The sequence below is a fragment of the Myripristis murdjan genome, chromosome 19 (genome assembly GCF_902150065.1).
Source record: "Myripristis murdjan chromosome 19, fMyrMur1.1, whole genome shotgun sequence".
NCBI classification, from domain to species: Eukaryota; Metazoa; Chordata; class Actinopteri; order Holocentriformes; family Holocentridae; genus Myripristis; species Myripristis murdjan.
Genome location: NC_043998.1, coordinates 13,554,057 through 13,567,326, shown reverse-complemented (window position 1 = coordinate 13,567,326; position 13,270 = coordinate 13,554,057). Strand labels below are relative to the sequence as shown.

The 13,270-nt window shown below is 40.1% G+C and overlaps 2 protein-coding genes across 3 annotated transcripts; one reads left to right on the top strand and one right to left on the bottom strand.

Annotated features, from left to right (window-relative positions):
* Positions 1-80: 80 nt before the first annotated feature.
* Positions 81-13,091, top strand: eif2ak1 (eukaryotic translation initiation factor 2-alpha kinase 1). Of its 2 annotated transcripts, none has more exons than XM_030077570.1 (15): positions 81-854; positions 2,502-2,669; positions 2,994-3,130; positions 3,842-3,885; positions 3,985-4,084; positions 4,194-4,274; positions 4,374-4,467; positions 4,599-4,647; positions 4,733-5,114; positions 5,907-6,015; positions 6,326-6,432; positions 11,257-11,368; positions 11,475-11,554; positions 11,729-11,962; positions 12,760-13,091. In XM_030077570.1, the coding sequence occupies exons 1-15, from the start codon at positions 704-706 to the stop codon at positions 12,883-12,885; spliced, it is 1,974 nt and encodes a 657-aa protein (XP_029933430.1). In that variant the 5' UTR covers positions 81-703; the 3' UTR covers positions 12,886-13,091. The 2 variants fall into 2 exon arrangements, with proteins under 2 accessions (XP_029933430.1, XP_029933429.1); XM_030077569.1 differs by having other exon boundaries at positions 84-854; positions 11,257-11,371.
* On the bottom strand, positions 6,798-10,637 carry LOC115377667 (ankyrin repeat domain-containing protein 61-like). The gene is made up of 5 exons (XM_030077579.1): positions 10,264-10,637; positions 9,795-9,889; positions 9,311-9,476; positions 8,533-8,733; positions 6,798-7,449 (listed from the first exon to the last, which is right to left on the bottom strand). The coding sequence occupies exons 1-5, from the start codon at positions 10,444-10,446 to the stop codon at positions 6,841-6,843; spliced, it is 1,254 nt and encodes a 417-aa protein (XP_029933439.1). The 5' UTR covers positions 10,447-10,637; the 3' UTR covers positions 6,798-6,840.
* Positions 13,092-13,270: the final 179 nt, after the last annotated feature.

Below are 13,270 nucleotides of genomic sequence, written 5' to 3'. Positions count from 1 at the left end.
ACGGAAATATACATTCACAGTTACGGTTGGTTTTACTGGGTGAAAGCATACCCGTGGCGTACTTCAGCCTCCAGAAAATTCATTATAATATCAATTTAAAATATTTAGATGTGTGTTCCCCAAGCTGAGCGTGATGTGGGAATGCATGTGTTGAGAGTTTTCAGACTACAAACGAAACTTAAAAGCAAACTTTCTGTAATGAAAACCTGTCTATTTACAGTTTCCTCTGGGTTGCGCTGCTATTTGTAAGGTTTCATCACCTTCCCATCGGGACCATGTGGTTAGGGGTCACTGGTAACTACTACAGGTCGTACACTAACGAAGAAGTCGGTTTTAGTTGTGTTATATTTTGCCCTGTGGTTCACTATTATATTTTTTATTTCTGTAGAACATCACCTGGGTGTGACGTTAGGGTTTAAAAAAAAAAAAAGTTTGGTTTCACATTCACGCTACTGCTGTCAGACGCTCCCCCCACGTGAGGCGCATCATGGCCGCCGGTTGAGTGACTGTACGGACCTCGACTGGACTCCTGAGGAAACTTTTCACCCTTTTTCTGTTTTATCAACGTAATGTCCACATACAGTAACTTTAATGCGAAGCTTCAGACACAGGACGCCACCTAACCGCAGATATGGGATAACTGCCGTCGTTAACAGGGCAGACTTAAGGGATATTGTGTTGCTCGTCGTCCACACACACAGACATGTCCAGCTGTAAAGCCAGCGGCGTCCGGCCGGAGGAATGTTCCAGCAGCAGCAGCGGCAGCAGCAGGGTCCTGGTCCCCCGCAGGAGACATGACAGGAGCCTGTTCAGCCTGGCCAGCGAGGAGGACGACGAGGGCGCCCAGTTTGACAGTAAGTAGCTCTCCTGCTCGTGTTAGCTATGAACCATCGTAGCAAGTCAACTTTAGTGGGTGGGGCGACCCAACATGAGTGGTCAACATTTACTAACACCGGGGTAAAGAAAACGTCTGTTTGGTGTGTTGTGTGCTGGGACGTAGCTAGGAAATAGGGGGCAGGTGACTCGGCACACATTAATTTACTGATCAAATATCAGCCACATCTTTAATGGATATCGTGTGTGTGTGTGTGTGTGTGTGTGTGTGTGTGTGTGTGTGTGTGTGTGTGTGTGTGTGTGTGTGTGTGTACCTGGTATTGCTAATGTTGTGGGGACATAAATCTGTTTACACAGTCACGTTGTGGGGACTCGCCTCCCTTATGGGGACAAAAAGCAAGTCCCCATAAGGGAGCACCATTAATTTTAGGGTGAAGACTTGATTTAAAGCTAAGATAACTTTAGGGTTAGGTTAAGGTAAGGGTTAGGGTTAGGGTTAGGCAGGTAGTGAGTGTGTGTGTGTGTGTGTGTGTGTGTGTGTGTGTGTGTGTGTGTGTGTGTGTGTGTGTGTGTGAGAGAGAGAGAGAGAGAGAGAGAGAGAGAGAGAGAGAGAGGAATCAAATCACTTGAGTACTGCAATTCTTTTAATGTTTTTTTTTTTTTTTGTATTACAGAATTTAAGTGAAGATATTGGTATCATATGAAAGTAGATGACTGAAGTAATTTTGATGAGGGAAAATCTGGCATAGCCATTTTACTTCAAAATCACAACACATAGGCTACCAAATATCATGACAGTATCTAATGCGGAAGATAAATATGTTATTATGGCCCCAGGGTACAGTTAGAGATGTCCTGGCCTACAAATTGAATTTTTCAGATGTAAGAAAACATATTTATTTGGTACAGATACTGTAGATTTAGTTAAATCCTAATGAGGCATAGCATCACCGATCAGTCGGGCTCTGATGAATGATGAGTCAAGACTTCCTGTAGTATGATGAAATAAGAATAAAGAAGTGTCAGGGAGCTCTGCCAGACAAGATGTCTGCTCCTTTCCTTTCTGGCACATTCTGGACCCCGACTTCTGCTCGCTCATACTGTGTGATTATTTCATATGGAGTAGGTGGAGGGGCCCAAGTTGTGCTGGCCCAGACAGATAAGCATTAAGACTGAGCACACCCACATTTGCATAAACATGTTGGAAATGTTCTGCTTTGAAGGTGAATAGGACAGCTCTGGGTTCTTTCTATTGCACTGCAAGTTTTTTATACAAGAAAAAAATGGATCTGGAGGAAAAAGACATTGTTGAAATGATAGCAAGAGTTATTGCTGAAGGTAAGACAGTGATGGTATTTCTATAAAGAAAAAAAAAAAACTTTTGAATATGTGGTGTATAGTGGAGTATTTGTGAGTTTAACATAACCCAGTGCAACCTGACCTGTTTATGTGTTATAATCCTTTTTAATGTAAAGTGTGTTTTATATATGTAATAGCAAGTTTCATTGTAAAAATTTGGCAAGAAGAAAGCAGGATGAAGCTTCAAGTAAAAAAAATAGAAGAAGATTCAAATTTAATGTTCATCTTGACTTCAGCAGGGTTAGGGTTAGGCTAACATTCAGCACCACTGCTTCCTCTTTCTCTTTTCTGATTTTTCGTATATTCAGCTTCTGACACGGATAATCACCGTGAGCTGCTGATGGCTGGGAAGCATTACCCATCCGTTCAAGAGTTTGCCTCAGCGATCCCCAACCATCTTCTCCTGGGCTCTCTGTTGGAGCACTTGTGCTTCGTCTATGAGACTAACCCAACACGGTCTCGCATGCTGTTTAAAGGTATCTGTTAACTTTTTCTAATGGAATACACAGATGCGGTTGTTCTTGATCTCCATTAAAAACAAGTATTTTAAGAATTTCTTTATAAACCAAGAACTGTAGGAATTTTTTGTCTCAGTACATTCTGTGGTGGTGGATGGTGTTTATTTTATTTTGTCCACCTCTTTTACAGTATTCTCTAAATGCTGCATATCACTCTGTATGGACACATTCGCCCTTTATCAATACATGCATTCAGGCTGTTAGGCACACAGTGAGATCCTCGTTTAATTTAGTGACAAATTTCCTTTTTTTGTTCATTCATCCTGTCTTCCTCTCTAATAGCCATTGGCCAACGTTTAGCTGCCATGAACCTTCTCTCCCCGTTGGCCATCAGTGATGAGTTCAGCACTGTCAGACTCCAGCACAACCGGGCTTTTACTGAGCTGCTACATGCTGCCAATGCCTCTCTGTTTCCACAGGTAACTGAACACATCAATACGTGTGTACATCCAAGTGATATTGGTCTGATATACAGTTGGAAGAAAAAGGACATCAATTGTTTTTATTAATTTGATCAAATTATGGTTTGACCTTTGTATAATAATTCTCAAGCAAATACAAAAATAATCAATGATAAAAATTGTAATGATAAAATAAAAAATTGGCAACACAACTTAAACTAGAGGATAAAGCCTTTAATTTCTTCACACCGGTCAAAAAAAAAGCTTACCAATGGGCTCACAAAAATGTTTTATTGAGATGAAAAAAAGAATAGTGGTGTACATCACACCTAATAAAACAAGGTAGCATTTGGCATGCACAACCAAGTGTCCTTGGTGTCCTAGGTGCTAAGTGGCAAAATTCAAGAATATGCACATCAGGAGACATTTTCCTCCCAACAGAAAACTTTTATGCTGCTCAGAAGTCCTTGTCATTAAAACATCAATGTCAAAAGGATCCAAATAAAATTATTTATCCTCATGCAACGGATAGGCTACTACGGAGGTACATATAATTGTGGCCTGTATATCATAATATATACCTAATACATGGACTAGTTGTACCATGCCCTAAACCATGTCCTATGTTGCTCAAAATAATCTTTACCCATCTTCCCTAGAGTGTTATCTATTGTCAGTATTTCTTATTGTGGTGGTAACTTTGCTTATCTACATCATATTATTTTACAGAGCCAACCACTTCTTAACACAGATGCACAGGGCCTTGCTGTAAGGTAGTAGCACTTATTCTTTCAAGTGGAATGATCTATAATGTTGAGTTGCCTGTGAGGATTATTTATATTTTGTGTAAGTCAACTTTCACCTTCCCACAGACCTAAAGAGGGGCTATTTCAAGCACAGACGTCACGATACCTAAGTGAGTTCGAGGAAATCTCTAGACTTGGAAAAGGATCCTATGGAAAAGTGTTTAAGGTAATTAACTCACATTTCTCTAATGTTAAACGGGTTCTTTTACCTGGGCTGACAGTTGTTTGAACCGGTTTCACCACTGCATAATCTTTTACTGCTTTTTGTTTTGTAGGTCATAAACAAGCTGGATGGCCAGAATTATGCTGTGAAGAAAATTCTCATCAAAAATGTCTCAAGGGACGATTGTGTGAAGGTGGGGTATCAGGACATCATGCCGATAGACCAGTTTTAGGCATGCTTATGGAGATAACACATATACCTACATCAGTTTCTGTCTTCGGCTGCGTTCCAGGTCCTCCGGGAGGTCAAAGTGTTGTCCAGCCTGCAGCATGTAAACGTCGTGGGCTATCACACTGCTTGGATGGAGCATGTCCAACCTGCAGCACGTGAGTTCTGTCCTGCTTCCTTTAGACAGCTTCTTGCACTGAAATGATTCAAGTTATTGTTTTATACGGCCAGTGTGTAATACTTTTGCTCACATCATCACACAAGCTTTCATTTTTAACCTTCTTTGCAGACCCCCAGTCTCACCTGCCAGCGCTGGAATCAACGACACAGCAAAACAGGTAACATCAGGCTCTTACATTCAATATACTGCTAATCGCCAGATGTCTTTATAAATTTTTGGATGCCTTGGTCCTGTTTTCATAGCACTGATGAAAGCCCTGACTGCAGCAGCACCGGCTCCTCAATCGTCTTTCAAAGCACCAATCATGGACAGCCAGATGCTGCTTCAAGTGCCAAAGTACTACCACAAGAAACCGATGCTCTCCAAGCCTTAGTCCCGAACCAAGGGAAGGGACAGGTGGTCTGTCCCAAGACGATGCGCCGCATCCCAGAGAACTACGTCCCCTGTGTGTTCCTGGGTCAGCCCGGTCCCACCAAGAGCTCTAAATGTCCCGCTGTGAACTGGGACAGCTCGGCACTGCTGGAGGATGACTCCAGCAAAAGAAACATGGAGCTGAACAACAACGTCTGCACTGCTGAAAATCAGAAGTGGGCTGACAAACGCATACCAAAGCCATCGAAAGAGGTGGGTCAGTTTTTACCGCTTGTTTGGGTGGAAAGGCCTTTCACACAGCACCATCATGTGACACTAAAACTCCACTGGAACCCAGGATTATATTCAAACAAAAAATGTGTCATCAACATGTAATCAAATGAACGACTGTTATATTCATAATATCAGACTCAGACTTTTTTTTTTTTAATTAAAAGCCACTTTTGGTCTGGTGCATTAGTGAACATTTTATTCAAATAGAAGTACTTTTATTCCTGTTGAATTTTACTCAAGTTACAATAATGAGTTTCGATAATTACTCAGGAAAAAAGTAAAAAAAAAATAATAATAAAGAAAGAAAAGCTCATTAGTGCCTTGTGCAAAGTGTCCAAAATTGCCCCCATCAGCTCACATGATATTAACTGTTCACTCACTCTTTACTCTCGTCAGAACATACCATTATCAATTGAAAACAAAAAAATATAGCAGAAGTAAAAAGCAAGTATAGTGACCTTTTTCCAAATACTCAAAAAGCAATGTTCTTCAAAATAATCATACATAATACAAATTCAAAAACAAGTGTCAAGGTGATATGCACACTTATCTGCCCATTCAAAAAGGAGGTTTCTGTTGTGTATTTACAAGAAGTTTCTTCAGTTCTGAACTGAAAAACTGGAGAAGCTTCTTGGTTGAGATGTGAAACATCTTCCAGAATCGACAAACAAATCCAGTTGACCTCGATTCAATGCTATGTGGATCTTCGTGACTTGGGTGACTGAGAACCTCCACAGACATCTGTTAGTCATTGTTGTTCTGTGTCTGTAGGTGCACTTCCACCTGATGCTCTACATCCAGATGCAGCTGTGTGAGCTCTCACTGAAGGACTGGATCTCTGAGAGGAACGCTCTGCCCAAAGACGAACATGCCTCTAGATGTAATTATTCTGTTACAGCTCATTAAACACACATATACATACCCATATTAACAGACACAATGACCAAATACCAAAATGTTTTATTAAGTTTGATGATACAAAGATGTTTTACAGTATTAGGTTTGTCAATTTCACACAACATTTTACAAAAGGTGCATGACTCTAGGTTGCTAACCACTGAGTTTCTTCTCATTTGCAAAATTTAAAAAATACTGTTCATTTCACTCGTGCCGATTTCACTTTCTTCAGTGTGCTCTCAGATACAACATACATTCTTGATATTAAATGCATTGTACATGTATGTTTTCAGGTCCGTACAGGTGTGTAAACATGGAGCACACTCTCAGTCTGCTGAGAAAAACACTGGAAGGGGTGGAGTACATTCACTCAAGGGGAATCATGCACAGAGATTTGAAGGTAACGTGCTTTGCAAGTGAGGTACAATTTATTTGACAAGTTTTCATCCAGGTGAGGTAGATCTGATTTGAGGTATTGCTATAGGTTTCACAGCATGTTGAGCACTCTCTATGTACAGTAAAGCCAGAAGTGTTGTTGCAAAATGATTCTCAAGACATACAAAATAAATACATAAAACTCACTCAAACATGACTCCAAATCCCTTCCCTGTCCCACCCACATACAAATTGAAAGAGGGTAATAGTCAGTTGAAATTGATCAAGAAAGGAAAGAAAAATTTAAATAATATATAAATAAATTCAACATAGAGTAATAACGAGAGACGATGTAAACAAACCTTGCTTTTTCAAACGACCCCCCCCACCACTTTAGCATACATGTGTAGGAATTTTCCACAATTTCCCACGCCTAATGCCAAGGCAGAGGAGGTAAACCACATTTCACAGAGAAGACGCTGTTCGTATTCTCCCAGTTGTTGAAGACAAAGTCGTACAGCTTCTTAGGAAGGATTTGTCTCAACTCCTCTGTCTTGCCCCTGCTGTATTTTAGATAAATTTGAATCTTGCAAATATCTTTAAGTTTCCTGGGCTGGCGAGCCAGGTTGAGCAGCTCAAGCCCCAGCTTGATGAACTGTGGTAGCATCAAGGTGGCTGGCAGGAGGCCTTTTCGGTTGTAGACTATGAGTGGGGAGGTCAGGCTGAGGACTTTGTCCAGCAGAGATCTGTGCCTCATGTTGGACTTGTGGTCCAGGATCAGGAACAAGCAGTTCTCTCCTGCTTTGGTCCGCTTGTTGATGTCGGCTCCATAAGACAGCAATAGGTCCACCAGTGCCTCGTTGCCTGAGCTGCATGCCTCGTGTAAAGGTGTCATACCTGCGTTGTTCACTGCGTCAGGGTTGGCCCCATGCTCCAGGAGCTCAGAAAGGCAGCTAAAGTCGTTTTCCAATGTTTTACGGTTCCTCGTTGTTGCTGCTAAAGCAGCCAGGTGCAGAGGAGTGTTCCCAGAATGCTTCACCACCTTAAGAACAGTAAAAAAGTATAAACTAACTTCATGTAATGTTGACACAGTTTCAAACATACTGTAACAAAAGTTTGATGTTACTATGAATAGATTAACAGTATAACAAATTTAAGTGTTTATGTATGGGTAGGAGATATGAAGAATGTGGAGCTAAGAAGAATTAATGAGTGTGTTCTTCTATTAATCCCTACAGGGAAATTTCACAGGAAATTTCACTTGCTCCATTCATAGAGATGGGGTTGGCCTTAGAGCACCACCAAATTGCATCTTGTTCAGTTTTTGTCTCAGGGTGCTGAATGGCACAGCAGACACATGAGGGAATTCCATGACATAGTTCCTGAAGCCTCAGATGTTATCACCGTGGCATAGGGAGAGATTGAACATCTTTCTAATAAAATAAAATTTGTCTTGCTCAAAAATAATGACACAGATGTACATTCCCGTGAAAACTATTTATGGACTCTGGGACAGGAGGAAGCTGAAGGACACTGGCCTATACAGTTTATTGCTGACACAGTTGATGACACCGCAGCACATTACACTACACTAGCCAGAGGGTTTTCTTTACTAAACTGAAAAGTAGAAAACGGTCCTGCCCACAGCTTCTGGGCCAGATCTTTACTCTGCTCTCTCAGATTTGAAAAGATTAAAATTAAAACCAAAAGGAAAGCCCCAACAGTTTAACAAATTTTGGGGGCCATGCAGGCAGTTCTTTTTATGATGCTTTGCCAAATATGAAGCACCTGTCTTTGTTGTACAAGCAACACTATTGCAGACTTCAGCCGACTGATGACTGAGAAACAAATTTGTTTCTTGGGAGCTCCTGTGAAACCGTGTGTAGGAAGATTTATATTTATTAATACATTATTTTTTTCTTTAAATTGGCTTATTTACATATTCATTCAGTCTTGTTTTTCTTGATGTAGGAGGGTGGGGTTGAAAAAACAACATGGAAAGATGAATGTCTTCTCTTTGCTGTCCTTTGTCTAGACTTTTGTCTCGGTCTACTTTTACCTACCTATAACATTTACAAGAAGGCTTAACAACAGAAATTAAGTAAATAGAGAGTGCAAGACTAACCATGTTGACATTTGCTCCATGCCTGATCAGGCAGGCTGTGGTATCCGTGTCGAGCATCCCAGAGGCCATGTGCAGAGGCGTCATCCCCTTTCTGTCCATAACATTTATCTCAGCACCATAGTTGGCCAGCATTTGGATGGCGGGTGGAATTGCATAGCGTACACACAGGTGGAGAGCTGTCTGATGGTCCTCCCCGTCCACCTTGAGAGAACCACAACAAACACGAATCCTAGGCAGAATATTGCAAGTGTAGTAATAGTACTATATAATAGCTTTCTTGAGAATTCTTAAGTATCTCTAAAAATGTTTTTCATCATTTACTTCTAATCCATTTGGTACCAGACATTTTACATTTACAGTTAGACATTTAGCTGATGCTTTTACCCTGAATTATTTTTTTACTAGTGCAACAGTAGAATAAATTTAAATTACTACAACACTGTCATTTCATGCAACCATTAGCAAGGAGTGCTAAGGCGGGGGAAAAGGTGCCCTGCTACATTCCTGTGACAGAAGTGCTTGAAAAAGACATGAGAAATAGCAGCAAAAGGCAAGCGGTTGAAAGCATCTTTTCTTCTAAGATGAGCACAGTTTAGAGCAGGGAGAGACATGAAGACGTTCATGTCTAGCATGGATGGCGCCCGTGAGAGCTGAACTCCTAACCTTGGCATTGTTACTGCTCTTTCTATTGAATTTCGCATAAAACGGGTTTTGAATAGAGTGAAAATTGTCTTTTGAGGACTTGGCCTTGATTTTATGTACAAAATTATTTGGTTACCTCAGCGTTGACATTAGCTCCATGGTCACAGAGGACGTGGAGGCAGGCCTCCGCACGCTGCTGCAAGCTGCTCGCACTGGTCCTTAACTTAGAATGTGCTTTGGTGCTCTGGACGTGTGGCCAGCTGGTTATTATCAGGTGCAGGGTGGTGCGACCTTGCCGGTCCCTGTCAAGTGTAAAGATGGTAAACCTTTGTATGGTCAGTGTACCATAGTCACTTCAGATAGAACCAGTTTCAGTCTGAAAGTTACCAGTGTGCCATTGCGCTTGGAGTCTTTCTGAATGAATTACCTTTACAGCAGTTATAATTAAGAAACTGAAATGATATTCTTTTAAATGCAGTTTTATTGTGAGAAATTTACTAATCCCATTTAAATGACTTCATCAGAGTCAGACTTAGTCTGTAGGCGGTGTCTAGTGTAGGTGGTGGTATTATTTGTGTGTGTATCTACATTCTTGTCTGCGTGTTTGTGTTTTTCCTAACCTCATGTCAGGATCCGCCCCTGCTGTAAGTAGGCTTTTCATGCTCCTTACTCTTCTGTAAGAGGCAGCCAGATGAAGGGGGTGGACAGCCAGACCCTAGGGCAAGACAAGACAGGACGGACTAGAAGGGTGGCAAAACACTCAAAATATGTGCTATTGTATAACACTGCAGAAGTTAGCTTTTTCTTTCTTTTTAACAAAAGCTTTGTTGCTTTAAACTAAATGAATTAAAGAAAAAAACACTTTACAAATGAACAAATGAATAATCATTGAGCCGCTCATGGTTATCACTGTCGATATGCATGGACCACTGTATGATTTTGTAATAGCACAGTATGTAAAATTAAATACAGTATGTATTTTTAGTTCATGTGACATTGTTTCTCAAGACATGAAATATTAATTTTACAATGTTTCAGCTATCATGAATAATTTGTCGTTTTCCCAAAACAAGATTACATTGCATTTACCTTGTGGTTGACTTTAATGCGTGCACCGTCTTGTATCTTTATGAGAAAGTTGCTCCCATACATTTTTGACTTGCTGTCGATGTGTGCCAAATCTTCATCCATGATCGCAATGTAGAATTCATTGTCCTGAAACGTGTTAATGTTAGCAGTGTTATCCTCACTGTCCTCACTCTCCTCCAACATGATTACACACTGCTGCTCCCCTACCTCCTGTGTTTAACTTTGAGAAGGCAAACAGGAAGGTTTGGAATGCTTGTCAATCAGGTTTTTGGAAATGAAAGCATAATTAAGTGTGTCAGTTACTTATTTTCAGTCACACAGAGCACTTTAAGGGAAGGAGCTGTAGAGATGTTCATAGCTGCTTCTGCTTCATGTGTTTGCCGTTTCCTGAGTCAGACTGATTTTATCACTGAGTTTTGAGAGTCGTGTCAAATTTTAATGCGTGGCCTTACTGTCACAGCTGATAACCTCTGGCTGTGTTTGGGGCCAGTTACGGGTGCTGATAACATACTTTTGAGTGATTTGTAGGCTGAAGTGGGTGAACATTCAGACTGTTTCAGTTTTGAAAACATAAACCTTTACATTAAAAAAAGATATATTTAGTATCCTGTCTTTGGAAGTGCAGAAAATATAGTACAGTATTTTCCAAATTTTAAATAGATGATGAAATATAATCACAGCATCTTGAATATTCAGGAAATGCTCTCCCTCCACAACAGCTTCATACAGTTTATATTGTGACACAAGATTAAACTCACCATGAATCTCAATCTCAATTTATCTCCACATTTTCAATTATTTTTTATTTATTTTTGTTTATTTATTAGCTTTTATGGATGAAATAAATTGAAATACATCTAGGATGAGTTAGCAATCTAAAACACCCTAAGTCCTGAAACTTTATTTTTCCCATTTATACCTGAATCCAGCTTGGATATTTGCAGTATTATACAGATAGAATTTATAATTAGTATTTTTTTTTTCTTTTCACAGCCTAGGAACATTTTCCTCCAAGGACATGACTGCCATGTTAGGATTGGAGACTTTGGCTTGGCGTGCAGAGATATAATAGCAGATGATCATGACGCCGCTATGTCAGAGAACGGTGGTAATACCTTGAAGTCTTTTTACTCCTGGCACAAAAACATTTCTTAAATCACCAGTAGATGGTGCTATGTGCATTTGAGTCACACATCTGGTGCATTTTTCAGGCTCCTCACATACTACAGGCGTTGGGACGTTTGTGTACGCTGCTCCTGAGCAGTTGGAGGCCTCTCACTATGATTCAAAGGTAAACACATGAATAGTGATTAATAGGCAACTGAACTGTGTTGAACTCAGTTATTTTCAGTCATGCTGCCTGATGCAATCAGAAATCTCATCATGATTGTATTTCATCTGAGACATCTTCATAACCATATTGAACTGAGTCTAATCTTTGTATGTCTCGGTGTCCCTCTCTCAGTCAGACATGTACAGCATAGGAGTGATCGCTTTGGAGCTTTTCCAGCCCTTTGGGACGGAGATGGAGCGAGTGCGGACCCTTGGGGACCTGCGAGAGGGGAAGATCCCAGACTCCTTCTGCCTCAGATGGCCCATCCTGGCCAAGCATGTCATGAAGCTTACAAGCAAAGACCCCAGTGTCCGACCCACAGCCACCCAGCTGCTACAGAGTGACCTCTTCAGCAGTAAAGACATGGTATGAAGAGACGAATGGACATACTGGGGCTTTAAAAATATTCACCAACTTTGATGTTGTTTTTTTTTTTTTTTACGTGTTTTACATAGTGTAATTCTGCCAGTAGGGGACTTAACTGTAAAATTAACAGCAATTATTATGAGAAAATTAGAATCACTATTATCTACAGTGAGAAGTGCTGTAAGCCAAAGTGATTAATAGTTTAATAGTTTAAAGGTGTGAATAACAGACTGAGAAATATTTCTTGGTAACTAGTTAGTAAAGAGAAATTGTTTTGCTTTTACAATTTGTTTTTTCTGTTTCCGATATTGGAATTCCATATTTCAAATATATTTCTCCCGTTCAATAGCAAAGAGAACCAAAATTTCCCAAAAGATATACTTTCAGCTTATTTTGAAGCACATATAAAAGTGCCACAAATTCAAGGAAGGTAAATATTGTGGAACCAATATCATTTAAAGTTAAGAGGGGAATTTTAAATTTGTGTGGCAATCATCTGTTCCATTTTTGGGTTATTTAAATGCATGAACTATGGATTAATTGGTGTATCAAATGTATGCAGCAGCATCCTGTGCCTACAACACAAGTTTACTAACTTGTAAGTTCAAAACAGAAAAGTGAGCATGATGAAACTGGTAGTGGTACAGTGTCTGTAGTATAGAATAAACCTTTTTAAACCCTCTTTGTGGGCGCTAAAACAATATGCCTGTACATTACTGCATCAACACTGAAGATCCCAATAACATCCTAATAATATCAATGAGCAGATTTTAATAATAGTTTCTTTATTCCTTCAGGTTATCCGTGGTTTGCAGAAGAGGGTTGAAGAGCAGGAAGAGGAGATCATTCAACTCAGGAGGCAGATCAGTCAGCTTCAGTGCTCACAGACTTGGGATGTGTGCTCCGAGTCTGACAAGACCTGATCAAGACAATCACACAACACTAAAGAGACTGTCAAAGCTTGTTATTTTTAGTCTGTACCATAGGTGATTACATTTGAGTGACCTGAATGAATTACTGCATTTGAGTGACAAAATGTGTTTGATCATATGAATGTGACCTCTGCACCCAGAAGTAAGAGTGCAACTATTTAAATTTAACCTGTACAATAAAATGTATTTATACTATATTCTCTATAATTTCTGAGAGATACAAGATGGTATTGGTGGGAAATTGAGATGTCACTTTGAAAGGGTTAAATATAGTACAAACTGAGAACCTGGAAGTAAGAAGCTACCAAAAAAAAAAAACTGACAAATGTACACCATGCACATTTCATAGCCTGTGCTTTCTGGTCTAATATTGGGT

What these genes read in the sequence shown, in the direction of transcription:
- eif2ak1 (XM_030077569.1), top strand. Translation starts at nt 704, where the DNA reads ATGTCCAGCTGTAAAGCCAGCGGCGTCCGGCCGGAGGAATGTTCCAGC. An exon ending in ATGCCTCTCTGTTTCCACAG is followed by an intron (nt 3,131 to 3,841) that starts GTAACTGAACAC and finishes ATTATTTTACAG; the next exon opens with AGCCAACCACTTCTTAACAC. An exon ending in GCACAGGGCCTTGCTGTAAG is followed by an intron (nt 3,886 to 3,984) that starts GTAGTAGCACTT and finishes ACCTTCCCACAG; the next exon opens with ACCTAAAGAGGGGCTATTTC.
- LOC115377667 (XM_030077579.1), bottom strand. Translation starts at nt 10,446, where the DNA reads ATGTTGGAGGAGAGTGAGGACAGTGAGGATAACACTGCTAACATTAAC. An exon ending in GAGCTAATGTCAACGCTGAG is followed by an intron (nt 8,734 to 9,310) that starts GTAACCAAATAA and finishes GGTTCTCTCAAG; the next exon opens with GTGGACGGGGAGGACCATCA. An exon ending in ATGGAGCAAATGTCAACATG is followed by an intron (nt 7,450 to 8,532) that starts GTTAGTCTTGCA and finishes ACTGTTCTTAAG; the next exon opens with GTGGTGAAGCATTCTGGGAA.